Source organism: Stegastes partitus, unplaced genomic scaffold, assembly GCF_000690725.1.
Source record: "Stegastes partitus isolate 25-593 unplaced genomic scaffold, Stegastes_partitus-1.0.2 Scaffold0, whole genome shotgun sequence".
Classification (NCBI taxonomy): Eukaryota; Metazoa; Chordata; class Actinopteri; family Pomacentridae; genus Stegastes; species Stegastes partitus.
Window position 1 is genome coordinate 1,420,656 of NW_007577731.1, and position 26,357 is coordinate 1,447,012.

Genomic DNA, 26,357 nt, shown 5'->3' on the forward strand with positions numbered 1-26,357 from the left:
GGTTTGAATCCACAGTCGATGGAACAAGCGTTTCAATGAAGGCTGGGCAGTGGAGTTTAAGTTTTTGGGGATTTTATTTAAATGTTCATGCAGGTTCTACTTCTTTCTCCGGGATGCAGACCAACCAGGGAATAACAGATGCATACGAGTTGTTCTCTAAATCAATCTGAGATAAGATCACATCTATGCTGATATCTTAATGAGGCAGACTTTATAATAACACACACAAACACACCGAGTGATAAACTTAAGAATTTTTATTTAAAAAAAAAAAAAAAAAAAGCACTGGTCAAGCAAACATCGGAACCATTTAGTATTAGTACTGTTCCATATCACAAAATGAGTTATGAAGAGAATCATTAAACCACACAAATGATACGCTCGTTTCTGATACGTAATAAATTAATCGGCAATAACAAATAAAAACATGCTTGTACTTCGGTGTTGCACAGGAAGTGTTGAGAGTCCGACGCTCCAAATTTAAGACACCTGAGAATATAAATATCAAAACAGCTCGTTGCAGCAATTATTTAGTTCCACAGTTCCTCCTGTTGACCTCAACTAAAGCTTTGATAGGAGGAGCTTTCTGTTTAAAAATTACATTAATGTAAAAATTAGGCATCAATTAAAAAAAAAAAAACATCCACTTCTGTACAATGTGCATATCTGGATTAGTGTGGTGACGAGAGAAACGACCGCTTTGCTTCTTTTTTTTTCTCTTTTCTCAGCGAGTCGGCGAAAACTAAACCCTAATCGGATCGCGCTGGGCTGTCATCGAGCCACATTCAGCGATATGAGCGAATAGATTTGGACTGAGCTTTTTCATTTGACGTGTTCAGCGAGCCGACAGCCTGCAGGTTATTCTACTTTACGCTACTTCCACCTCGATTCAGCCGCTTTGCAAACCAACAGTAGCCAAGCTGCGGCGACGGTCGGCGCATTCACGACCGTTGGTGAAGCGGCAGAAGCTCGTCGAGCTGGGAAGTAAAGGGCTCCTACACAGGTAGTCGTGACGTTGCATATTGAGTCGGTAAGGATAAGAGAGTATCTAGCTGATAAAAACACATTTCTGAAATCCAAGGCTCCATGGCTTTAGAGGAATTTCTGAGTTTGGATGGATTTTTGTACAGAAAAAAAAAAAAGAGAGAGAGAATAAACTGTGAGGTATGTAGTTTTGTGATATTATAGCTTTGAGAGTCCGTGTCAGACGACACCTGCAGCAGTGAGGAGGAAGAGGTTTGAGAGGAAAACAAAACCATATCGTTGAAACATGTCCATGTGTTCGGGGCCACTGCCAGCAGCGACCCAGAACCGATCCGGAGAAGTGTACAAAACTTTCAAAGCGACGGTGAAGTGGTGTGTATGAGGAAGACATCTGCAGTCGTTCTGATCGTAGCGTGGAGGAGGCGAAGCCAGCGACAGATCTGGGAACAACCATGAAGATAAACACAGATTCCACGACAGGAGATGGCCCGGATGACAAACTACGGCTTTATACGCGTATGTAGACATAAAACATACACGTATAGAGAGAATCTAAATAAAAACTACTAGCCAGTTCTTTCTAAAGCACTTGGAGAAGGCAGTTTTTCATCGGTTATCAACACAAAGTCCCACAGTGCTCGCTCGTAGCATCGCGGCAACAGTGCAGCCGTTACACGATTCAGCCAAAGTACACCTTCAGAACAAAAGTGCCATATTGCATAATGAGTTTCTGTAATGCCCCCACGGGAGAAGCATCGATACCGACACGGTGATCCGACTGTAAACATGGTGCAAAAAGTAGTTATGACATAGTTTAAGGCTTTCAGAGTTTCCTGAAGAAGTGTTGTTCACTGAGATAAAGGAATGCGTCCGTGAGCGGGACCAACAGTGTGGAAACATCAAAAACAACAGAACAGAACAGAAGAACCTCTCTAGAGTCACACCGAGACACAGGAAGTACTCAAGCAGCTACATGACTTGAGGTTTGCTGGATTTGGTAGAAGGTTGTGTTTTTTTGTTTTTTTTTTTGAGGGACAATTCCTGAAATACAAGAGCGTCGTTCGATGTTTTTTCGGTGCCGGTTTGCTGAAATGTGCTGAGCTTGTTGTCGAGGTGGACGCTTGCGGAGCACAGGTGGAACTAATAACGTCATTCACGGCCGCGTCCCACTCCGGAGCGTCGTCGGGCGAAGGAGCGGACGACCAGATCGGTGGTCGGCGGCGGAATCTCGGGGGAAGGTTTCGGTCATTTTATTTTGCTAATTTAACAGTCTGCCTCTTTGGAAATTCAACCCAGTAAATAATTAACCCGTAAAGTGCAATTCAAAACATTAACTAACAGAACCTGGCAGCGCTAAGGACGTCCTCGTTGCACCAATGTCCTCCGATCGCGTCGGAAAATGTTAACATTGCTCAGCTGGCCATCCGCTTATCGGAGCGGCCAGCTGTCGGATATCATATTTAGCACTTTCCATTTAAAAAAAAAAAAAAAAAAGTTCCAGATTGTTAAAAGGCTGATGCAGCCACCTTTTATCCTCGGTCACCACTTTGTGGTCTCATCAACGTCCCGCCCACAGCGCCACCTGATTGGTTGCAGCCAATCAGCGCTGAAGACTATTGGTTGATAATCTTTCATTTAATTAGGGCCTTTTAATTTTTAAAAAGGCCTTTTTAATTTTTTTACAAGGCTTTTTAATTGTTTTTTAAAAGGCCTTTTTTTTTTTTTTTTAAGTGTTGGATTCGAGTTTGGGTTGTTCAAAAGTTTGACCCCAAATTTGTTTTACTGCTAATTAACACAAATGTACATCAGGTCCAAATATGGGTTATGGGCCCCCTGGTCAATAACGATCGGTATCATTGGAACCGTTATTAGCACCGCCTGTGCTCCTGCTAAATGTCCACCAACTCATGCCCTCTTCCCTCAGAGCTACTTGTAAAACTCCGCTTCATCTGTTGCTGAACCCAAACCAACACCTGGCGCACCGTTCTGCCGCCTGGTCTCACATCCCTGATGAGCCAAGTGAATGCTTTTACTTTGAAGGCAGCAGGCTGAAAAATCAAGCTGTTCCCTCCCCTCCCCGAGATATTCTGATGCCATTGCATACCCACTTTTCCCAGTTCTGTCACTAACAAAACAAAACAAAAAAATAAAAACCTAAAAACAAAAACATACACACCGACACTCACAGGCAATGCTGTCCTATCAAGCATATAATGTTACCCCTAATATAAGGACTACAGTTCATCACAAGTATTAATTCTGCTGCTAGTAGCATTACCATTTCTCTACATTAAAAGCTTAAAGCTTAAAGATATTTGCATCAATATTAGACATAATACTGCTGCGTATTATGTGTCAGCATTTCACGGTTGATGATGATAACTGGTCTAGCCTTACAGGTGGCGTGCAAACAGCTCCTCTACAGTGACATTTGATCCACTTTCTGGCAAAATTAATATTTGATCTATAGTTAAATGGGATATACAGGAACAAAATATGGACAAAATCGCCTCAATGATTATGTTACTAAAGCAATAAAATAAAAAAAAACAAGGAATGTGTCACCATTAAAACTTCAGCAAAGCTAAAACAAACAAACAAAAAAGAAAAAGCTAAAAAGCTGCTAGCCGCTGCCTCGCTACCTAATATCACAACGTTGTGCTACTCGTGTAAATAAACGGTACTGAAGAGCACAATCTACAAATTAACCACAAGAAACCAGAAGAGTTTTGGCTGATGATGATGATGATGAATGTGCTGATAGTTTTTTTTTCTGTTTTTTTCTTACTGAAAAATATGTGAAAAAATCCCTGCAAGTTGTGAAAGTGTTTGAGAGGCGGAGTTTCAGGGTTTGGGTTTATCGACCGAAATCTGCTTCGTGATTCTGGTTCTTAGCAAATCCTAAAACCAAAGCATCTCCAAAGAATAAGAATATATAGTGCCATAAATTTGGGATTTTTTTTTTTTTTAAAAAAGAGGTATTTTGTGATTTATTTTTGGTGAAAAGAACAAACAATACAATGACCTGCTGTCTATGTGGCATTAAAACCTAATATTGTGGCATGTCGGTGAGATGAAGTACCTGGATTTATCTAGTATTTAATTCAGAAAATTAATCAAAACCAGAAATTATCATCTGGTTATTTCATCTGCTTCATTACATCTGTAAAACCTGCATTTATATACAATTCTGCAGTAAATATATCTTCATATTTACCTACTTTCTTGTCTTGCGTGTGATAATTTGCATAACGTGGTCACGTTTTACTGTATCTGTGAAGCCGAGCAGCGCTAAAGGTTAGCTCCAGGCTGCTGCGCCGTAAACAATCACACACACGCTTTGAAACACGTGCAAAAGGCAGCGTGAAATGGAGGCGCGTTAGGTCCGAGCTCTGGCTTTCAGGAAACGAGAACTGGAATCAGAAAGCACATTTATGAGCAAACTCCCACCGAGTGTTGTGGAACAAACCCAACCCCGGCTATGTTGAGCAAGTGGATAGTGGTCACATGTCTGTGTGGACGGAGGGGCGGGGTTACTTCCCCCCTCGCATCCAGCGCTGTGTGTGTGTGTGTGTGTGTGTGTGTGTGTGTGTGTTTGTGTTTGTGTGTGTCTGTGCACGTTCTGGAGTAAAACACAGCCATGCTAAATCCTAATTGGTGGATCTGATTGTAGCTGGTTAGCTTGAAACCAGCGTGACCTTTCTGTGCTCCTGTCGACCCCGGTGCACAGGAAGAATAAGCCCCGCCCCCCCCGAAACCCAAACCACCCTAATGGTGCGTCAGACCCGGCTGGAGGCGGAGGAGACGCCCCTGTTGCGTCCCAACATGGAGGGCTGGAAGTCGGGGTGGCGGCGGGCGTGCTTGATCAGGTGGTCGCTGCGCATGAAGCGCTTGTCGCACAGCGGGCACAGGAAGCGCTTCTCCCCCGTGTGGGTGCGGATGTGGCGGGCGAGCTCGTCGGAGCGGGCGAACTTCTTCTCACAGTCGCGCCAGGTGCACGGGAAGGGCCTCTCGCCTGCAACATGGAGGCAAAACAGAGCAAGCAGAGACGTTAGCCGACGCACAATCCACCAACAGCAGTCCGATGTAGGTCAGCAGGTTCACACCACGAGCATGCAACAGATTTGTTTCATGAGTAAACAACAACGTCTCACTTCCTCCGGTTTCTATAAACAACGATTACACCCAACCAGGAAAGCAGAGCCGTGCTCACTAACTGGCCTCCAGAATTATCATCAGCTACAAGTGGAGGTCTGAAGGAAGAACCAGCATGTGCCGGATTTACCGCCCCCCCTCGCTGCCTTCCCCTTATCTCCCCTCCCCCCTCTCTGTGCACCAACACAACAGTGCACGAGCTGGAGCATGCACGGGACACGCTCCAGTGGTGTGCACTGGGTTTCCCATTTACTGAGCCGTGTCCCAATGCTGGGGTTTGTTGTTTTTATTTCAGAACTGAACCATGAGGAGAATTGCTGATGGTATCTTTAATCTACAGGTTTACTAGTTTAACTGACCAACCAACCATTTGGGAAATAAAATGCCCAAAAATGTTTATCTCATTGTCCTACAGCTTCAGGAAACATCCCAAAATATTCAGTTTACCGTCACACAGGACACTTAAAGAGAAGGAAACCCTCAGAGGCTGAAACTGGGCAGTAATTTGCATATTTTCTTGTAAATGATTAAATGGCTGCACAAATGTTTAACTGATTAATTAACATTAATCAACTAACTGACAGTTTCAGCTACAATATGTGAAGCTTATGTAATATTTCCTCTCTCATATATCACAACAGCCAAAAAAATAGTGCCCACCTGCTCCTACAGTTGCAAAACGTAATCGATTTGTTGTCAAATATTAATTTATGACCATTTTGTTAATCGATTGAGTGGTTTAATTGGTTTTTCAAGAACGATATGTCCAAGTTTTTTTGATTCTAGCTTTTAAAATGTGAAAACTTTCTGGTTTCTGTACTCCTACATGAGAATGAACTGAATATCTTTACACAGTGGTTAAAATTATAGCTTTTATGATGCCATTTTGAGCTTTGAAAAACATCGAGTGGACATTTTTGACCATTTTCTAGACCAAACAACAGGATTAATGGCTGCTAATAATAATCAGTAGTTAATGAAATTGAATTGTGGCATCTTAATAACAATGGGCATTGTGGGAGATTTCAGGCTGGTCCTCAGCAGCCTTTACAGCTGATCTCATCTCATAGGGCCCAACAGGTTGTTTACACTTCATGCTATGGCACTAATGAGCTGTATGCATGGCACAAATATGCATATTAACATAATAATGGGACATGTGGGAAAGCAAACTGAGGTTTACTATTAACAAAAACACACAAATGCATTACTGCTTTCATGCAACGTGGTGTAGATAAATAAATATATATGAATCTCCATACAGTTAAATAAACATATGTAGGCTTTGGATGCTTCAGATTAATCTCCCTGAGCTACTACCAGCCTTAATCTCTGGCAGGCAACACGAGTCAGACCCAGGATAAGCGAGGAGGATGCTCGGTTCCATTTTCAAGATCACAAAGCCAGGCCACGTTGTTGCCACAGAACTCCCCGTGGGCGTTCCCACCACAGCTCCTCTGAGCCGCTTCCTGCCCTTAATCCATTTGCGCCTGCTCAGTGACACTGGACACACCGATTCACCTCATTTTGGCGAGAAAAAGAAAAAGAAAAAAAAAAAAAGAGATCACATGCACGTTTTTCAGCTCAGTGTTGTTCAGATGGGTGGGTCCGCTCACAGGAGGAACTGACTGAGCGGTGAGGAGGTGCAACCGAACCGTCTCACCTCTCTGTCAACGCAAACACGCGTTAAACAGTGGATTAAAATGATTAGACTGAAGCGTCCATTATCGGACGGCCCGCTTCCCGCAGCTCCTTTTATCAATAATTTACACGTTGCAGGGATAAAGTAGATCTGAGCTCGTCAGCAGAAGCTCGGATCAGGAGGTGATGCCCGGAGAGACACCAAAAAAACAAAAAAAAAAAACCCCGACCGAGCTCATGCACTTGCTGCAGCCATTAACGTGTCCGCCTGTGAACCCGGCGCTCCCCGACGCGAAGGTTTCGTCTTACGTTCATTTCATATGCAAATCGGGCCGGGAGGAAGACTTTCGTCACAGGTTTTAACGTCCAGCCCAGTTCTTTTGTTAGTTTACTTCTTTGTCAGAGACTCCGAGCGGAGTTTTCTCTGTTTCCCTCTTTGTTTGGCCACGTTACGGTACCAAACCGGTGGCAGAAAAAAGGGGGAGCCGCCGCCGCCGCCATGCTGCCCCGCGAACAAAACACGTCTAAGTGATTAAACAGCAGCGGAGGTGTGTGTGTGTGTGTGTGTCAGAGGACAGAAAGTTGTGTACACTGTTGTTGTCTCCGTACCTGTGTGTGTCCGGATGTGCGCCTTCAGGTGGGACGATTTCCCGTAAACTCTGTCGCATCCGTCAAAAGTGCACTGGTGCCGCTTCACCGGGGACCGCGGGGCGCCCACCGCCGCGCCGCCTCCCCCCCGGAGCGGCTGCTGCTGCTGCTGTCCGGGCACCGGGGTGGCGGAGGGGGTCATGTTAGGGGTGGTCGGGTCGGACAACGTGGTGTAGCCGCTCTCCCCGCCGCACGAGGAGTTGCTGCTCTCGGAGTAGGCCGACATGGGGCGGAACTTGCCGTGCAGGTCGGTGAGGATACCGGCCACCGCCATCATGTTGGCCCCCTCCAGCCGCAGCGTCTCCCGCACTTCCCTGTCCTCGCTCGACCCGTCGGGCTCCCCGGGGAGAAGGCCCACCGTGGCAGGCTGGCTGGCGGGGGCCACCGGGGTGGGTCTGTGCAGGACGGGACCGCTGGATATCGACACCAGACACTCGGCGGCGAAGTAATCAGACGAAGCGGTCAGCGACATGGTTATCGACTCGTTGTCTTTATAAAAAAATAATAAAAAAAAAAATAACGGAAAAAAAGATCCAGCAGGAGGGGCGAGCGTTAGTCGGATCCTGACCTCGTTTTCATCGAACTCGACGAACCAACCGCTTCCAGCCGAGCCTCGTTGCCTCCATACAGCGTTCGAGTCGTTCGAGAGCGACCACGTAGACCCGGGAAAAGGCACAATTAATACAAATAACGTCCTAAAACCGTGCTAATGCCTCGGGCCCAGCATGCGTGCCCCTCACTGTCTGACGGTTCATTGTGTCTGAGGCTCCCAGAAGCCGGTCAAACCTACGCCCCCTGGTCCGGACTACAGAGGCGTTCAGGGCCCGTCGGACAAAACTCTTTGGAAGTGTTTATTTCTAGAAACGACCTGTTTAGTCGTTTATATTTAAGTTGCAATCCCCCAAGTGTCGATTAAATGAGAGAACCACTGCCCTAAAACACATGAAAAGTCACACAACCCGGCTTCTAACTGCGTCCTACACTTTTGACATGGTCTCTAATCCACGCGTATAATCGATTTATATGTTTAACGGGCCACAGCATATTCAGCACTATAAGCGCAACAACACGCACTACTATTAACGCTTCGTGCCTCGAATGCAAAGGCGAAAAAGAGTTAAGTAGAGTTTCTTTTCACGTGAAGTTCCCGAATCCGAGTGTTTTCTGGTCCCCGAACGCACCGCGAACAACAGCACGCAGGGACTGACGTCGCAGCACGGGCGTGGACCGCGGCGGCGGCGGGTGCATCGTGGAAAGTAGGTGGCACTGGAAGGCAGCTTGGGTAATGATGGGGGAAGGAGATGGGGATGAAAGGCGTGTCGGGTAATTTAGTTTTTTCAGCTCAGTCGGAGGCTGGAGAACGTGGCTGGGGTCTGAACACAAACGCACCCTAAAGCACCCACCTTTTCCCCACCAGTACCAAGAAGACACTAGATGTCCCTCTTCTCATGTGTTCATGCTCTCAAGTGTACTTGTTTGGCTTCTGAGAAGTTAATGAATGAGCTCCTAAGTGATTAGAAACCCGCAGTGGTTGTGTGGCTTATTGATCCTGGTCATATTGACACTGTGGGTGGTTATCACTTAAATAAAATAATCTGTTTTTCTATTAGAGGAGGGGAACAGTAGCTCTAATTCTCTGTTTGTGGTGCCATTTTTATTCTACCTGCTATATTGTGACTGATATTGTTCGCTCAGACTCCAAACTGTCCAACTTTCCTCCAATAAACTGTATTTTCTCCTCACGTCTGTAGTCACTGGGTGGCACGTAAGAAAACTTAATGTTTTGTGAGGCCCCGGCGCTGTGTCAAGTAATTGGCTCAGTGGATGTTTGTAGCTCCAGCTTGCGAGGTATTTCCTGATTGGTCGCTGAGAGCAGTGTGGGTCAGTGTGGGAGCCCACGTACAAGCCCGGTCATTCAGTGGCTGCGAACAGTGCTTGGTTTTCATCTCACTTACATGTGGAGGCTCGGAGGCGGCCGGACCTGCAGCGACTCTGGGTTGCTATGGCCGGGTCACTGATACTGCTTAATTGTGTACATGTTGTGTTCATTTTGCTCCTGCTAAATGGTAAGTTATATGACTTTGTTTTATGTTGTTTTTGTCTGAAAACAGAGTCGACTCATGTGGCATTACAGTAGATGTTCTCCTGCTGATCTTCTAGAAGTCTTGTCTTGTAACTGGGCTTTCTGTTCAGTAGGTGACTGTCTTCAGGTGGAACCAAACCTCTGTGATTCAAGTTGTGCTGGTGAGAATTTGATGCAATTACATCCATAATAAGGATTAATTTTTAGCAAATCAAATGCTCATTTTTGTGATTATATTGTGTCGACAGGATCTCCTACCTCCGTCTTGCCCTATCAGAAAGGGGTGAGGTACACTTACAGGTACAGCACGACCATCACCACCACTCTTCATGGCTCCAGCGCCGGCAGAAATGGACTGGCTTTGGACTGTGTGGTCGACATCGACGTGGTGTCCAACTGTCACCTGATGATGCAGGTCAGCTTTATCAAAACTGGTGATAAAACGCTGCAAAAGAATCATGTAATATCGTGGTTTCATGGGCTTGCTTGTCTCAACAGATTAGGAATCCGCAGATAAAGCGGCTTTCCCCCCAGAAGGAGCACTCTGTGCAGCGGTTAAAGAGCTTGAGGTAACACCGTCCCGTCAGTGAACGACTCTTTTCTGATCTGCCGTTTTGCATCTGTTCTCTGTTTATAGTATTGAAAGTGTCAGAGCAGATCATTTTGGAATGCCACGGCTGTTTTTCCTATGAATGTGATACTCTGTTCAGATGCTCCACTTGTCTGTGTTCTCTGGTCTCGGGGGGCTCATCTGGTGTTTTTGTTTCCCAGGGAGGCGCTGGAGAGGACGCGCCTCAAGTTCTCCCTCCGAGGGGGAAAGGTCACGGCCCTCTGTTTTCAGGAGGGGGAGCAGGTGTGGGCTCTCAACATAAAAAGGGCTCTACTGAGCATGCTCCAGACGGCCCCTGTGGCCTCCAAACTGGAATCAGAGGAGGAGGTGGGTTGATGGAGACCCTGTTCTATTTAATGCATGTAAAAAGATGCGTGCATGTGAGGAGGCTTTGCACAAGTGTTCCAGTCTTTAACGCGTGTCTTAGTCTCACTAACCAGCTCTGTTCCAGTCATTTATGTCATCATCCTTAATATACCAGATTCAGAGGGTTTTTAAATGGGCTTTTCTTCGATACCGCTTCCTCAGACCGACGTGTACGGTACCTGCAGCAGCAAGTACGAGAGGCGAGGGCCTGTGCTGCTGAAGACCAGGGATCTGAGACGGTGCCAGCAGCACAGGCTGGCAAACTTTTGGCCTCATTCAGTCGCTCTAACTGAAGACACGGTGAGTTTAGACGTCTTCTGCCCTGAAAATGTTTGGAAATGTGAAAAGGTCACTAATTAGTGGCAGACATGGCTCATTACCGTAGACTCTGAGGTCATAATATAGTCATAGTGGAGCTATTTTAGACCCAGTCATTAAATAATGACTGCTCTTAGGCCAAATGCGTGCATAAATGAGTCCATATTTCTCCAACTCAATTGAATAAACCCCAGCCACATTTTAGATTTCATAAAAGAGACTGTGACTCCTAACTTCTCTCAATATGATATTATGCAGTTACAGAAATGTGTCCCTGCTCTTAGATATTGCTTGCAGTTCCCTGTTTTATTTCTTGAGTTCGAGGAAAGTGGAAGTTGAAAGTTGTACTGATGCCATTTGTCACTTCAGATGTCTACAATGCTGAGTCAGCACTGGTTGCATTGTTGTGATATGAGGCTTCTTTCTTTGTTTCTGCCAGTCAGTGCAGTTGGAACTGCATTGTGCTCAGCGCCACAGAGCTGCGGTGATGGAAGAGGTTAACTGCACTGAAACTGTGTCTATGGCGACGTGGTCCGGCGCTGCAGGCCTGGTAAAGACCCAGACGGTGTCCACGCTGCTCCTGCTCAGAGCCCAGCCAGGAGCTCCTGTCAGAGCAGGTCAGAGACTTCTACAGCTCAGCAGCTCCACTCTTTAGCCTCTATGACAGCCATGCACCCTGACCGAGCTGTCCTCATTACTCCTACAGATTCCTTAGGTACCGGTGTGCTGACTGACCTGCAGTTTGAGGATGAGGGGCCTGTGAGGCCAGGAAAACCCAGACCATCGACACCACAGAAAGCCGCTCAGACTGTCAGGATGTTGTGCAGCCACACCTCAGACCCACAGCTGGTAGGCCACAAATGCAGCAGGTCCTGGATCTGCTTTTAAGTGTATTTATCTGTGAGGATCATCTGTTTCAGTCTACCTGCCTTATGCTTCAGGTGCTGCAGACCCTTTCAGCAACGAATATGAATGACTTACTTGCACTCTGCCAAACCACTGATGGTGTGTTTGTATTTAGAATTCACAGCTTGACCTCCCCTGAGGCTTTTCTGTGTGTGAGCCAATGGTTTTTATTTCTCCATCACAGAGGAGGTCAGTCACATCCAATCTGGCAACCTTCATCATGGTGTGTTTACATGGGCGGTGGTTTAAAGGCTCCGTCAGGCTAAGAACCTGTGATGTTTTAATGACGTGGGGATCAAGCCGTGGATGGGATGAAAAACTGTCTTCACAGTTCTTCAGGACTTGATTAGTTCTGGTTGAGCAGGAATGGTTTTGAACATTTGTAGAGTAACTTGCATTGACTGTATGATACCAACAACATCTGTGTGTTTATCTGCTCCAAGGTGGCACAAGAGTTCCTCCAACTCGTGTTCCAGCTAAAAGATCTGTCTTTATCTCAACTCAAGACACTTTGGCAAGAAGCGTCTTTCAAGTGCCGCAACGACTGGTCAGTATGTCCTCGATATTTTATCATTTACTTGGTCGTTCCTTCATCTGTTTTTTAATCCACCTCCAACATGGCTGTTGCATGTTTCCACTGTGAATTGCAGTTATTGTGATATGTTGCGCTTTGCTATCTGTAAACTGGATTAAATCTGTTCATGGGTTATGATAAGAAAAACACACAGGCCCCTGGGCATGTCAGCAAGTCATAAAGGGACAGTCTGTGTGGGACAGAAACTTCTCAGATGATCCGACATGCCAGAGCAGGACAGTTGCCAAGAACACAACAAATCAGATTTTATCATGGTTGACATTTTGATTTGTCAGACGTGTGTGTATGCATTTTATGACGTGTGTGCTTGTGTGGCATGCTAATATACAGTACTTATGTTGTTTATGGCTTACTGGGACAAGTAAAAGGCATGAAGGCTTCAATGAATAAAAACACAGAAGATTAATGCCCCTCTCGTGTGTGCACAGTAAATATGAAACTGCAGTGAGTTAGCTCAGCTTGTCATAGATAATCGCTTCTGGTAATTGTCTGAGAAGGAACCAGCAAAAGCTCCAGGATGTTTCCCAGATAAGAAAAGGTCTGGTGCATAAGTCCTCATAAGACTACGACAAAACGTAACAAGGTAATTAGTGAGCGTCAGCATTTAGCTTTTGGCGCTAATTGGTGATCGTTTCACATCTACAGGAAATACCTCGCTTTGTCCAGGCTATATTTTAAAATAAATTTGATTTTTAGGTGACATTTGAAATTTTGACAAAAGGGAAAAAAGGGACATCTTAGTGTGTGTCATGACTATGGTATAGCTTAGCATAGCATGAAGAAATGGGCTGGCTAACTTACAAAATTCAATTTTTACACCTTGTTTTTTGTGTGTAATTTATTTAAATGGGATATAATGTGTTACAGCTTTAGCTTAAGTGCAGCTAGGTGCATTTTTTTTTCACCTTTAGCCAAAGCCAGATTAGCTGTTTCCACCTGTTTTCAGTCTTAGCTGCAGCTAAGCTAAGCTAATGATCTGCTGGCTGTAAAGACATGAGAGTTGCATCAATATTCTCATTTACTTCTCAGCACAAAAGCAAAAACGCTTATTTCCTAAATTGTCCAACCATTCTGTTAATATTTGTTATTATCATTATAATAATAACTTTTGTGTTGTTTAGCAAATTAAATCTCCTTTGTGACGAAGGTATACAACCAACACAGTGAGCTATTTATTGAACCCTGCTCCTAATGCATCGCTGCTTTACATCAGTCAACATTATACCATCATATTATTATGTATGGAGCTGGTTACAGGTTCTATACAGCAGAGTCTGACACTGACATGAATTAACTGTGTGGACAGGCAGCCCTTGTTGGATGCTTTGCCTGCATGTGGATCTGAAAACTGCATCATGCTACTGACTGAGCTGATCAGGAACAAAGAGCTGGAGGAGGAGCAGGACCACTCCTTCCTCACCACCATAGCCCTCATCCCTCATCCATCGCCTCAGATCATCGGCTCCATCAATGTAGGAACCTCTGGGTGATGCCAGATCTCTCACCGAAGCTCCTGTATTGACTCGTGAGATGTTTTAGTCACACTGATGTCTTGTGTCAGACCTTACTGGAGGCCCCAGAGCTGCGGTCCAAGGCCATGCTGGTGGGATCGTCTCTGGCCTATCAGCTGTGCCGGAGGTCTTCCTGCAGTGAACTCCCTCAGGTTCAGACCTTCATGCAGGCGCTTGAGAAGTCCCTGAAGGACGGCTGCGATGGAGAAGAACCCACTCGAGTGACAGAGGTATATCACTGACTTCTTTTTTTTGGTTCTTTAAGACGTTTCATCTCTCATCTAAGGGGCTTCCTCAGTCTAACTGAACGTTGGGGAGTCCCAGGTGTTTTATTCTTACCCCCAAATCACATGGCTCACTGCCCACTTACAAGCCAAAGACACGCATGACTTGCGATGTGAAACTGCCTGGTGAGAGATGACTCAGAATGGTAATGGTGGTACCACATGGGAGATCCAAAAACTCAGCAGTGCACCTGAATCTAAAGGACAGGGAGGGACTCTCCACTGAGGACAGTCATGTTTACATTCAGGCTAAAGAAAGCAAATTATCTCCAAACAGAGGAACAACAACACCACTTACCAGGTACTTGTAATGCTGTCCTGAAACCTTTCAGTCTCACAAACATTCACATCTGGAGGCACGTGATTCTTGGGTTCTTACGAGGAATTGAGACGTTTGAGTTGGAGGTGGGATGAATAAGTACCTGGGACTCCTCACCAGTCAGAACTGAGAAAGTTTCTTGGACAAAAGATGAGAAGTCCAGTTGTCTTCTGCTGAAACACCAGAATCTACTCAGACGTACCTCAAATCTGGAGGTACTGATGATTAAATGTATGCATCATGTCATGTAAGTGGCTGTATTGTCAAAGAAATGACATCAACAATGCTCAGGCTGCATTCCTCATGTTGTCCAACAGCTTCTTTATACTCTGAAATCAGTGGGAAACGCCGGTTTGTCTGCTTCTACCTTCCTTCCTCTGCTAAACCGCTGCATTCTGGGACACTCAACACCGCCAGAGTTGAGACTCGCTGCCATCCAAGCCTTTAGACGCTTCCCCTGCTCAGAAGATGTGAGTTGATGCAGATTTTTTGGATTCATGTACCCTGTTCTTGCCTGAACATTAACCCCAGAATGATTCAAGTGGAAACTGTCAGCAAGTCTTCATGAGCCGAGTGTCTCAGTGAAGCGATAATTGATTCATGATGGGTTGAGGTGGAGGTGAAGGGGTGACGAGGTGAGTGAGAGTCTCGCATCGGTTACTGACAGCAGCTTCCTTCCCTCAGAGGTCCGTGCTGTTGCAGCTGTACGGCTCCTCCCGGGAGGATACCGAGGTCAGAATCGCCGCATACCAGCAGCTCATGCGCTGCCCCGACCGGGACGCGTTTGAAGCGGTGAAGACGACGCTGAAGAACGAGACCTCCAGCCAAGGTCTGATTTAAACCTCTGTGCAGAAGAGGTGCTCAAGGCAGCCAGAGAGGTGGCAGCTCAGGGAAGGTGGTGGACAAAATAGTGGAAACACTTCACGATTAAGGAGTATTTGGACTTTAATACAACTCAGATGATTTATTATGCAGTATTTCAACCTACACATTTAAAAAGAATGCTATTCTAACTTTCTATGTAGTTATTTCATCCACCTTTTGAGAACCGCTGAGGTGCAGGTTTGATTTATGTTGACGAATATGAATTTTGAGATATTTTCTGTGACTTATTATGAGGAAAAGGACAAACAGACGAGTCCTCTGCAGTCTTTTCCTGTTCTATTCACCTCCTTGCACATCATTTTCTCCTCTCTTATTCTGTTCCTCCAGTGGGCTCCTTTGTGTGGAGTCATCTAACCAATGTCCTGAGGAGCGAGGACCCCACGAAGCAGACTTTAATCGAGTCGCTGCCTGACGACATCATCAGCAGAGATTTTGAAGCAGAGTTTTTGAAATATTCCTCCTATTCAGATTATACTGTGGCCTCAGGTAATGATAGTTTAAAGTAATTAAGTTTATGGACAATAATATGCACAGCTACGAACCAATACTGATACACTGAAGTGTTTGTGTTTACATGAGCAGCCTGCAGCTTTTTTTCTGCTTTATTTGTTTCAGGTGTCGGAGTTAAAAACGTGGAAACAACTTTGATTTTCTCCCCGAAATCGTTCGTGCCAAGATCAGCTTCTGCCAACTTGACTGTGTATTTCCACGGCAGAGCCCACAACCTTCTGGAAGTGGGTTTGCATTCGATTTTTAGCCGTTTAGTCGAGTATTATACAAAACACATTTGTTATTTTAAAATGAACGTCTATATTTTGTATCCTGACTCAGGTGGACCTTCACGTTGAAAACGCTGAACTGCTTTTCAAGAACGTTTTCGGTCAGCAGACAGACGGCGAACCTCAAAACGGAAAACAGGAGGCGAGAAGGACGAGAAGAAGAACAGATGAGGGCCATAAAGGAGAAAAAGAAGCGTGTCTATCCAGCAGCAGCAGCAGCAGCAGCAGCGACTACCTGAAGCAGGCCAGAGCGATGGTGAGGTCCCAGTCAGCAGGCTGTTATCTGAGCAGAGCCGTGAGGGCATCAGGTTGAACATGTGACCACGTGTGATAAGACCGGAGCTGTTGAATTCCAGGTTTCAGCCTCTCAGAACTCACTGTTAGAGCACTGATTAAATCCTGACAAAATACATTAAAGAGACCCATGATTAAGTTTTAAATTGATGTCTTCAAAGGATTAAAGAATTCAAGGAACTTTACTCGTCATGCCAGCTCACATTCACATATTTGTGGTACGAAATTAGTTCTCATTTCCCGTTTTTTTTTTTAAAGAAAAAGCCTAAAAAATAATAAATGCAATCCCACAAACTCTAAGTAAAAATAGAGCAATATAAGTGCAGTAAGAAAAAATATATAAATGTTGAAGTAGAAAGACAAATTTAGTTGTTTAGCACTAAATATTTGTGTAGCAGCGAGGTAGATTTTTATATTGCACAAATTAGCCTTTTATCTAACCAACAATTTAAAATGTAAATATATCAGTTTACGATATAAAAAAAGATGAAAAAGCAGCAGATGTTAATATCTGAGAACTTCAAATGTTTGGTATTTTTCTGAAAAATGACAAAAGCAATTGTAGATTTTCAAAATAGTTGCCCCATTTTTATTTTATTTTTTTATCATTATTATTTTTTAGCCCATTAGCTTAAATAATCTGTAATTTAATTGTGAAATCTGACAAAGTAGCAAGTAAAAATGCTAAAAAATAAATAAAAATCAGATTAACAACATGATTTTTCTACACATCTCAAATGACAGATGAAAAAAAAACAATATTTTTTTTCCTATTTTCAATGCCTCGTAGAATTTATATTATATATATCCATCCATTATCTATACACCGCTTAATCCTCACTAGGGTCGCGGGGGGGCTGGAGCCTATCCCAGCTGACTTAGGGCGAAGCCAGGGGACACCCTGGACAAGTCGCCAGTCCATCTATTTTATATATTATTATATTATTATATTTATGAACCAAATTCAGTCAATTGCTCAGATATGTTATGTCACTTATCAAATATTGGAAAATAGAAAAATAGGAATTGTTTTTCCAGAGGTTTCTGACTATTCTATTTGAATAACTTTATTTATCCCTAGGGGAAATTCAAAAGCGCATTGAGTATTTAATATTAAGACATCAAAAAAGGAAAAATAAATAAACAATAAACCACATTATAAATATCACATATATTAGATGGGCATTGGCAGCGAGTCAGTGGGTCAAAGATGGTTGTGCATTTAGAAGGAGAAGATGATCACGTTCACTGTCTGTGCCACATGTCTTTGTTGCAGTTGTTTGGAAGAAGGAAACCGGAGATCGAGCCCAAGTGTCGGGTTGGCGTGAAGGTATTTGGGAACGAGCTCAGTGTGTTTACGTGTGAAGATCTCTACAATCAGATGAACCACGTGTCGCTGAGCGTGGCCGGACTGGCTGTGAAACTGCTCAAGGTAGTTGCTTCAGTTTCTCACTCTGACTGTGGCCTCCCTGTGGGTTTACCCCCCATCGTGCCTCCCGCTCACTCTGCCTTCCTTCCTCTTCCAGGGTCAGGAGGTTCAGCTGAACCACAGGGCCGTGCTGATGACGGAGGAGCTGCTTTTGCCGTCCCTGTCTGGCGTTCCTGTCAAACTGGGCATCAACATGACCTCCCTTCTATCGCTGCGTCTGAAGGGCAATGTCAGCTACAGGGACACCTCTCACTTCTCCCTCAGCGGATACATCAAACCCAAGTACATCCTCGTTATGCGTCCTCAAACTTTTCCCACCTCGTTGGTGCATCTGCAGAGTGTAACTGGTCTGTCTGTCCTCAGCGCCTACGTGGGACTGTCGGCCAGGATGGGGGTGGACAGCGCTCTGGGTCAGGCTGCGGTGGAGTGGGTCGCTGATCTGAGGAGCTCCACCAGCCTGGACGGCAGCGTTCAGCTTCAGGAGGGCCAAGATGTCCGAGTCACACTGAACACACCGGAGGACCTGATGGACGTTGTCTCTCTGAGGTGCTCCGCCTCAAAACACCCCCGTTGCCCATAAAGTTGGAAAAAAATACCACGGATCAATGCTTCGATTGTTGATGAGCAGGACGTCCAACTCTTTGGTTAGATCCCAAAGTCAGAATTGGTTTCACCTGGTAACTGGAACTCAGGATGTAATCATTGAACGTGGTCAAAAGTGATGCATGTAAATAGAAATAAAAAGATTAATGTGTCTGAAAACTAAAATAATTCCAACTTTATGGGCGATGGTGTACATCCTCTGTAGTGGTGAAGATGTCTGTTTCCTCAGTTTAGTCAGAACTCTGACGACAAGGACTTAGAGGCTGTTTAGGGACGCAGGTTAGTTCAGACTGAAAAAAAAGACATTTCCTGTTTAAGCTTCTGCAGATCACAACCATGCAAAGCAAACATGAGAAAAATGCCATAAAATATTGCAAAAATATTCACCTTAGTTCACTGTGTTGCACTTTTCACATGTAAGTGAAAATAAATAACCGTCATGTTCCTCGTGCAGCTCCAGAGTGTTTCAGCTCAGCGGAGACCACAGAGAGGAGATAAAGGGGCCAAAGAGTCGAGTCCAAAAGACCACCTGCACGCCGAAAACCTGTGAGTCCAACAACGTATGGCGTTGTACACGACACGTGATGATACAGCTGTTCTCACTTTATAACCTATTAGAATATGCTAGAACATAGTAGAACTGACCAGAACTTGTGGGAATGGTTTAGAAGCTGCATTTAAAAAAGAAAAATTTAAAATCCAAGGCATATGCATAATTTTTGGACGTGGTATGGCAGAAGTAAACGTCTTCATATCAGTTTGTATTTCACCACTCCAAGTATATAAGACAAGGTCAATAAAAAAGGATTTTCATCATTTTTTTCATCATTCATTTTTTAAACGAGCTACAAATAGGTGTAATCTATCACTAACACCTCAAACACAACGTCCTACCATCTTTTATTCCATTTACAGCCAGAAGGAACCCACTGGTCAAATACAAACTCACTATAAATCAACACTTTGCATAGATAGACATGCTTTTATGGGAGTAACTGGTTATTAGATTACGTTTGTGCACATGCTAGTCAGAAAACTCACCAAACATTGATCTCCTCGCAGGGTCCAAGATGATCGGCTGGCAGCTCTGCTCCAACGGATCCTACCCGTCGCCCGCCACCGGTCTCACCGTCCCCCCTCCAGGACCGGTCCACCTCTCCCTCAGGCTGCTGAAGCTGGACAGAGGCCTCCACTACTATCTGCTGGAGGCTGCTTACTCACTACATCATCAGGTAGAAGGAAATATTAGGATGTACCAGTGGATCAGTGAGTTTGTTGTTGCCTCTGTGAGATCCCTTTGGCCACAATAGGATAGAGCGAGTTGTCCTCGTAAGGTTGGTGGTTCGATCCCTCCACAGTTGAAGTGTCCTTGGGCAAGACACTGAACCCGAAAGTTGCTCCCAATGGCAGGCACCACCTAGCATGGCAGCTCTGTCACCATTGGTGCATGAATGTGATCTACTCTCAAAGCGTCTGCTAAATGTAATAAATGCCATTCAAAGGCTGGTTTTCCTCATTCAGTCTCACGGTTTGTGTTTCAGAGAGGCGCGTGGCTTCCCAGAGAGGCCTCCGTCCACCTCCTCCTGGCCACTCCTCAGTCCTCCGTCCCCAGGGATATGTCTCTTGACGTGGCCTTCAACCCTCACAGGTTTCTGCTGAGGATCAACCATCCTGTGAAAACCATCCACATACAAGGTGGATCCCAGAGACACACAAGGTAGAAACAAGGTTCTGTCTTCTGTTGGGGTACAACGCTGAACACGTGTTGTTTTTCTCAGGGCAACTGGAACAAGAGAGGAACACCAAGTCAGGGAAGCTGGAGCTCCTGATCGATGGCGTTCGTTATTACATCATGGTAGGAGTTTTCAACAGATTTTTCTGCTTTTGATTTAACCTCAAATCATTTCTCAGATCTTAGCGACTTGAATGTTGTCGTCCACTCCAGGGTCTGGTGGACACACACACCTTCCTGTCAGAGCAGAGGACACGCTACCACGTCGAAGCCAAGATGGCCGCCGACGCCCACCCCGTGATCCTGTCTGCTAACGTCACTCGTGGGTTAGGGAGGAAGACCAGCTTTTCTGCTACCGTGAAGAATGTGTTCAGAGAAACTGCATCGCTGTCAGGTAGCTAGCTGTGTTTTACTTTTTAAAGCACATCCTGTCGTGTGGTACTCTGGAGGCAGCGGTAGATGTGTGACTGATGTTTGCTGCCAGTGGCCCTGGAGCGCCGGCGGGACACCAGCAGCAGGCAGTACTCTGTGGAGGCGGAGCTGCTGCTGCCCGGCGTGGTCGGCAGCCGGATGCTGGGCCTGATGGAGCAGAGGGGGTCGCTGTGGAGCTCTGTGCTCAGGCTCAAGTACGGACTGGGAGGTGAGTTACAGGAAAATGTCTGGTTTGATGTTCTGGAGCTGCAGTTTAGCTCGCTGTTATTTTTTCAGTGGCATCCCCAGAAATGTCTCATATCGGGCCACTGAAACCTCGGGATGGCACACCAAAACCAAAAGCCATAACTGAGTGGCAGAATTTCTATTGTAGTGTGGAGGTTTCTCATAAACTACGTCAACATGAGGGTTTAGAAGTTGAATCCTTGGTTTCATTTTGACTGTTGACTTGCGCTTTTCAAAAAATGCATGTTTGGAACAAACTGATTTCTTGGCTTCTAGTGTTGCTGGTCTCAACTCTCTCGTGATGGGAAGTTCGGCTTTTTCGGCTCCCAAACGGCTCTTAATTTATTATCATCTGTAGCCTCATATTTGAGCCAAACTTGGCAGATGTGAACGCTGTGTGTGTTTGAATGTAGTGTTTTTATGAGAAGCCTTATAACAGCTTAATTCTGTGTATTTATATGTTACAAAAGCAGGCATTCTTACTTTAGTTTAATGTTTTAATCAGACTTTCAAACTTAATTTATCATGAAAGCAAATGAACAAAACACTGCAAACAAACCCACAGAACAGAACCAGAACAAAACTCAGTTCAAACATCAAACAGTGTGTCCTTAGTGCAGGTTGGCATAAAAAAAAAACAGATGTTGTCTCCCCTCCATCACCTTCACCCCCACCTGGTGAAGGTGGTGGAGGTGATGTTGTCTCCCCTCCATCACCTTCACCAGGTGGGGAAGACTGAGGCCTCGGCCTGCCACCAGCTCAGTGACTCTTCTGCTCTTTGGATGAGGGGCTCCTCCAGATAGCATCACATCTCCATGATAACATCAGCTGTGGCACTAAATCCTCACAAGTGTTTGGCCACAAGGCCGCCATGCTGCCAATCAAAACAAAGATCTGCCGTGAGCTGAGCCACTGAGCAGCGAAAAAGAACAAAAGTGGGGAGCCGGCTCTCACTCGATGGGAGTCGTCTCTTCTGATTCACTGTGTGACACATGACTACAACTTTCTCCATGTAGTTAATGAGCCACTCGTCCAAATTTTTTTTGTTTGTCAATTTTTACTCAGAAAAATGCCCGACCTCAAATTCAAGCGAACACAGAGATGAGTCACCGTACGTCATGGTCTTCTTAAGTAAAAAGAAGATATAAATTGGACCAATAACGATGTGGTGCAGGAATGAATTTGTACCTCCGGGGTGATGAGGAAACAACTAGGAAATGAGTGTCACATTATGTTCTGTTAAACTTCTCTGACTGTTCATGCAAATGACTTCGAACTCAGCCGTGCACTTCGTCAGGTCCTCAGCCGCACACCCAACAAGTCTGAGGAAGATCAGAGTTTGTTGGATTTATCAGTTGGATGTTTATAGTTATCTGATATCTAATGGAATAATTGCTTTAAGTTATTGTCTGTGAAGATTCTCAGTCATCCAGCTCATGGCTCTTCTCGTAGATTAATCATAGCAACTGGACTTGCTTGAGTTCCTTGAAGACGTTCCACCTCTCATCCAAGAGGCTTCATCAGCTCTGACTGACTAGTTGGGAGTTCCAGATGCTGATATCCTGAAGGAGACATTAACACTGAGTTTGGGTTAATTAATTGCAGTATGCGACCACTGATTTCACTCGCATCCGTCTCTCATACTCACAGCAGATTTATTACCTGAATGGATTGGAATAAATGCTTTATTGGATAAACTGTCCCGTACGGTAACGGTTGTGAGATGTTTCTCTGCTAATGTGTGGTCATAGAAGTGGACAAACTTTTCCATTTTTACAGCTAAATGTCATCCATCTTTCTTCCATGGTTAAAGCAATAATTAGCAAGATAATGGAGAAGCATTGTTGAAATGCATCTCAGCCGCTGTAATAACGACCCTGAGCTTTTCCCTATTTGTTCAGTTGAAATTCGATGGCTAGCACAGACACTTTTCTGCATTTAGGAAGAGACGAATCAATTCACAAGAAGAAACATAAACCTTCCTTCCACAAAGACCTGAATCCTATAATATTAAACCTATTTTCCTTTCAAACTGCTCAAATCCCTTTTAGCACATCTGCATGAGTTTTAGTCGCAAATGTCAAAACAAATCCAACATCTCTGCTGTTTAATATCGCCGACGTGCAAAGGAGCCTCAGTGTGACTCTAAAGAAAAGCTTCACTACGCGTCACATCAGTTAGAGACGTATCGTATGTGGTTGATGCGTTGTTTTCAGTTTTTTTTTGACGGCCTTGCAGGTGATGCCCGACAGCTGCGTCAGGAGTGCTACACGTCCCAGAGGCTGAGGAGCGAGACGGACTCAAACCTCACATACATCATGAGAGCTGATCACGAGTTCTACTGCTCCAGCACGGCTCCCGTCAACCACAAGGTGACTGCAGATATAACAAAACACACAAGCCTCTAATATGAGCCCTAACTGAGCAGAAAGCAGAAGGTTTCGCTGTGATTGAAGGTGTTTGTCTGTACTTCTCAGATCCACCTGAGGCACGAAGAAAGCTCCAGCCACGTTAAATCAGCCCTGGACATGAGCTACGGCAAACACTGGGACGAGATTAACAACAAACACACGCTTCTCCTGAGCCAGTCCTTCAAAAACCAGTCCACGCAAAATCACACCAGCTACACACTGGAGGTAGAAGACGGTTTTTATTTCAAACCAACACACACTGTTCACACAGACATTTATAATGCTTTTCGATGCACTTTCCAAGCTATATAACTGTGTTTTTATGACCAAAAATTAATGATGCACAATATTAAAATTTCTGGCCGATACCGATATCCGATATTAAGATTTCTGATATCGGCGATAACTGATATTACCGATGTCGATATTCAATTTTTGTTCACACCGAAAAATGAGCACTGTGAGAAAACTATTCAAAAGAAGCCGAAATTAGACCACATAGTCTTCTTTATTACATAACAAAAGTATAACATATTTAAACATATTTAAGTCCAGGACCATTTAGGTAAAAACATCTGTGAAATAGCAGCGATATCAAATGTAGACACGAAGGCGCTGATGTTAGACAATCATCGGCTAAATGTGTTCATCAGACCGACACTGATATATGGGACAAAACACTGATATCAGCCGATACCGATGCGGTTGCTAATATATTGTGCATCCTTACCAAAAATAACAGATTCACCCTCTTCTCATTTCAGTTCAACCTCCAGGTACCAGAGAAGAACTTGAACTACAGGACTCAGCTTCTGCACTCCCACCTGACTCAGTTTGGGTCTGAGAGCAGCACGCACTTAAAAATCAACTACAACAACCTGATGCCGCTGGTGGCTGGGTTACACTGGAAAAGCCCCCCGAAAGACGCCCTGCAGAAGAAGTGGGAAGGTGAGAAAACAACTGTCTTATTGTCCCAAATTCCAAACGTTTCAAAAAGACAGTCTTCTAACTTACTTGCAGAAATGCATTTATTCATGACGTCTTGGTGCCAGAACTGGCTGTGACTCTGCAGCCAATCGACGTTCAACATGCACTGTTGGAAGACATGAATTGCAAAACATTAAGAACAATAACGTAAATCCCACAGAAATGTAATAACGTCACTGTGTTTCTGTGGGATTAAACGTGTCACGTCACCACTCTGAGGCGGGGTAGCGCGAGGCTTACTGGATTAACGCTCTTCAAACACCCGCTCCTGATTGAATGACTGAACTGCTTCTTAGCATTTTCATGTGATTTATTACATCAGATATTTCTTGTACATACAAATTTGGTGGATTGTTTTCTGCATGTGCCCCTTTCCACTAAATGTCAACCATTGGGCCTCATTGTCCAGATACGTGTGAACATGAGCACAGATTTCCAGATTCTTTTACTAGTATTCATTTATATACATGTACATTAATGCTACATTGGCTTCTGGAGCCTTAGATTGTATTTATAAATTACACAATAATAACACAGCAGTATGTAGAAGCTCTTTGACCAAAATGGTATTTTTAATGCTAAAATATGATTATTATTGTTATCCAGGAATTTTCAAATTTACTGTTTTACCAAAAAAAAAAAAAGAAGAAAAACTAGTGAAGCACTGAAATGTCAAATTAGAGTTGTTTACTTCCATTCCTCAGCAGAAAAATTAGTTTTAGTGGCTGAAAGTTATGCTTGATTCATTTCTGACTTCTCAGATATGGATATAAAAAGGTGAATTCAGTTTGAAATTCCTCATTCAAAACAGTAAAATGTCAAGAGCTGAGTGTAAATAAAGCACGTCATGATGCTGGATGGTTTCTTAGACGAGCACGGAAAGACCGAAAGTGTCCTCACAGTGTGGTGAAATGGACTTTGGACTCAATTGCCGAGACTGGTACTTAGAAAAAGGAAGAGGCAGGAAACGAAAGTGAACTGAAGTCAGACACCTCAAGATTTTAAGGACTAGAGACAGAAGGAAGACCACTGCTGATCTTCACGCAGAGATGATTCTACATCAGAGTCTGAGAAAGTCTCCAGGATGGCCAGAAGCAGACGACTGATGAAACAAGGCTAAGAGGGAAGATGAGCTGCTAGGAAACCAATAGTGAGGCCTGCAGACATCCAGAAATCCGTCCAAATTTGCCAGGGAACACAAACACTGGAAAGGAAGAAGGTCTAACACCAAAATACTGCAAATAAATGCATTTCTGTAAGTTAGACAGCATGTGGGGGAAACCTTTGGAAACCTCTCCGGTGCTCCTGCCTCATGAAATAAACGTGAAAGAGCTCCTTTGTCTTAAACCACGACTGTCCCAAATCCCCACAGTCATCTTGTATTACTACATGTGTGATGTTTTCTTTGCATAAATCATTTGAATTTGCACACGGTGGAGCACTCATACGTGCAGCGAGGCGCCATCATCTCCCTGTTATTACCCGTCCAGGCTCATTTAACATGGACACACCGTGGCTGTATGTCTACACCGCCCACAAGCTGAACCAGCTCCAGCGCCACACACTCCAGATCACCTCGGAACTGACAGCCAGCAAGTGGCTGACCATCCGTAACCTCATCCTGGAGGGCTTCTACAGGGACAGGGGCAGGGAGCGGGAGGCCCGTCTGGAGCTCTACTCGCCAGCTGCCACCTACATCCAAGTAAGGAGAGGAGAGGCTGCTCTGTCTGAACAGTCTGTATGAGAATCATCATTTAGTTTCCGTTTACTTGGTTGGAATAGTTTGCACAAAGCTGAAATAAAACCAGGTATAAGGGTTAATAATGATCAAGATATTAACAATAATGTGGCATATTTATGTAAAAAAAAAAAAGCACATTCATTCATGTCTGCTTCCTGACCACCTCCTGGTCCTTCCCTCCACAGGTCGGGGGATGGAGCATAGTGGGGAAGCGCAGTCTGAAGGCCTCTGCCTCCTTGAGCTCATTGTGGACTCCTCCTCTGAGAGCAGACGTCTCTCTGGAGGCCTCTAAATCCAGCCACACCCTGCACATGGCCTCCTCCTACGGCAAGCAGAACGTCAGCTTAGCCGCTGCCCTGAGCGCTGCTGATAAGGTGGGTGGACACGCTGGGCTGCATCTCTAGACTGGATGTGTTCAA

At 44.7% G+C, this 26,357-nt stretch overlaps 2 protein-coding genes across 2 annotated transcripts in view; one reads left to right on the forward strand and one right to left on the reverse strand.

Annotated features, from left to right (window-relative positions):
• Positions 1 to 242: 242 nt before the first annotated feature.
• LOC103358333 (Krueppel-like factor 13) lies at positions 243 to 8,184 on the reverse strand. The gene is made up of 2 exons (XM_008283291.1): positions 7,390 to 8,184; positions 243 to 4,999 (listed from the first exon to the last, which is right to left on the reverse strand). The coding sequence occupies exons 1-2, from the start codon at positions 7,898 to 7,900 to the stop codon at positions 4,764 to 4,766; spliced, it is 747 nt and encodes a 248-aa protein (XP_008281513.1). The 5' UTR covers positions 7,901 to 8,184; the 3' UTR covers positions 243 to 4,763.
• Positions 8,185 to 8,729: 545 nt separating this feature from the next.
• The window catches only part of LOC103368252 (uncharacterized), a 69,187-nt gene continuing 51,559 nt past the window's right edge, over positions 8,730 to 26,357 (forward strand). The window contains exons 1-29 of the mRNA XM_008296599.1: positions 8,730 to 8,751; positions 9,760 to 9,926; positions 10,010 to 10,080; positions 10,283 to 10,448; positions 10,650 to 10,787; positions 11,245 to 11,422; positions 11,512 to 11,654; positions 12,155 to 12,258; positions 13,613 to 13,778; positions 13,868 to 14,047; positions 14,738 to 14,890; positions 15,105 to 15,249; positions 15,633 to 15,791; positions 15,921 to 16,039; positions 16,137 to 16,340; positions 17,655 to 17,810; positions 17,905 to 18,089; positions 18,171 to 18,353; positions 18,865 to 18,956; positions 19,473 to 19,642; positions 19,952 to 20,105; positions 20,189 to 20,265; positions 20,356 to 20,536; positions 20,627 to 20,782; positions 23,038 to 23,171; positions 23,277 to 23,435; positions 23,975 to 24,158; positions 25,688 to 25,899; positions 26,124 to 26,312. Of these exons, the coding sequence (XP_008294821.1) occupies positions 8,730 to 8,751; positions 9,760 to 9,926; positions 10,010 to 10,080; positions 10,283 to 10,448; positions 10,650 to 10,787; positions 11,245 to 11,422; positions 11,512 to 11,654; positions 12,155 to 12,258; positions 13,613 to 13,778; positions 13,868 to 14,047; positions 14,738 to 14,890; positions 15,105 to 15,249; positions 15,633 to 15,791; positions 15,921 to 16,039; positions 16,137 to 16,340; positions 17,655 to 17,810; positions 17,905 to 18,089; positions 18,171 to 18,353; positions 18,865 to 18,956; positions 19,473 to 19,642; positions 19,952 to 20,105; positions 20,189 to 20,265; positions 20,356 to 20,536; positions 20,627 to 20,782; positions 23,038 to 23,171; positions 23,277 to 23,435; positions 23,975 to 24,158; positions 25,688 to 25,899; positions 26,124 to 26,312 (4,347 nt within the window). The remainder of the gene's footprint in view (positions 8,752 to 9,759; positions 9,927 to 10,009; positions 10,081 to 10,282; positions 10,449 to 10,649; positions 10,788 to 11,244; positions 11,423 to 11,511; positions 11,655 to 12,154; positions 12,259 to 13,612; positions 13,779 to 13,867; positions 14,048 to 14,737; positions 14,891 to 15,104; positions 15,250 to 15,632; positions 15,792 to 15,920; positions 16,040 to 16,136; positions 16,341 to 17,654; positions 17,811 to 17,904; positions 18,090 to 18,170; positions 18,354 to 18,864; positions 18,957 to 19,472; positions 19,643 to 19,951; positions 20,106 to 20,188; positions 20,266 to 20,355; positions 20,537 to 20,626; positions 20,783 to 23,037; positions 23,172 to 23,276; positions 23,436 to 23,974; positions 24,159 to 25,687; positions 25,900 to 26,123; positions 26,313 to 26,357) is intronic.

Coding starts and splice junctions, on each gene's coding strand:
- LOC103358333 (XM_008283291.1), bottom strand. CDS start 7,900: ATGTCGCTGACCGCTTCGTCTGATTACTTCGCCGCCGAGTGTCTGGTG. Junction 5,000..7,389: donor GCACATCCGGACACACACAG/GTACGGAGACAA, acceptor TCCATGTTGCAG/GCGAGAGGCCCTTCCCGTGC.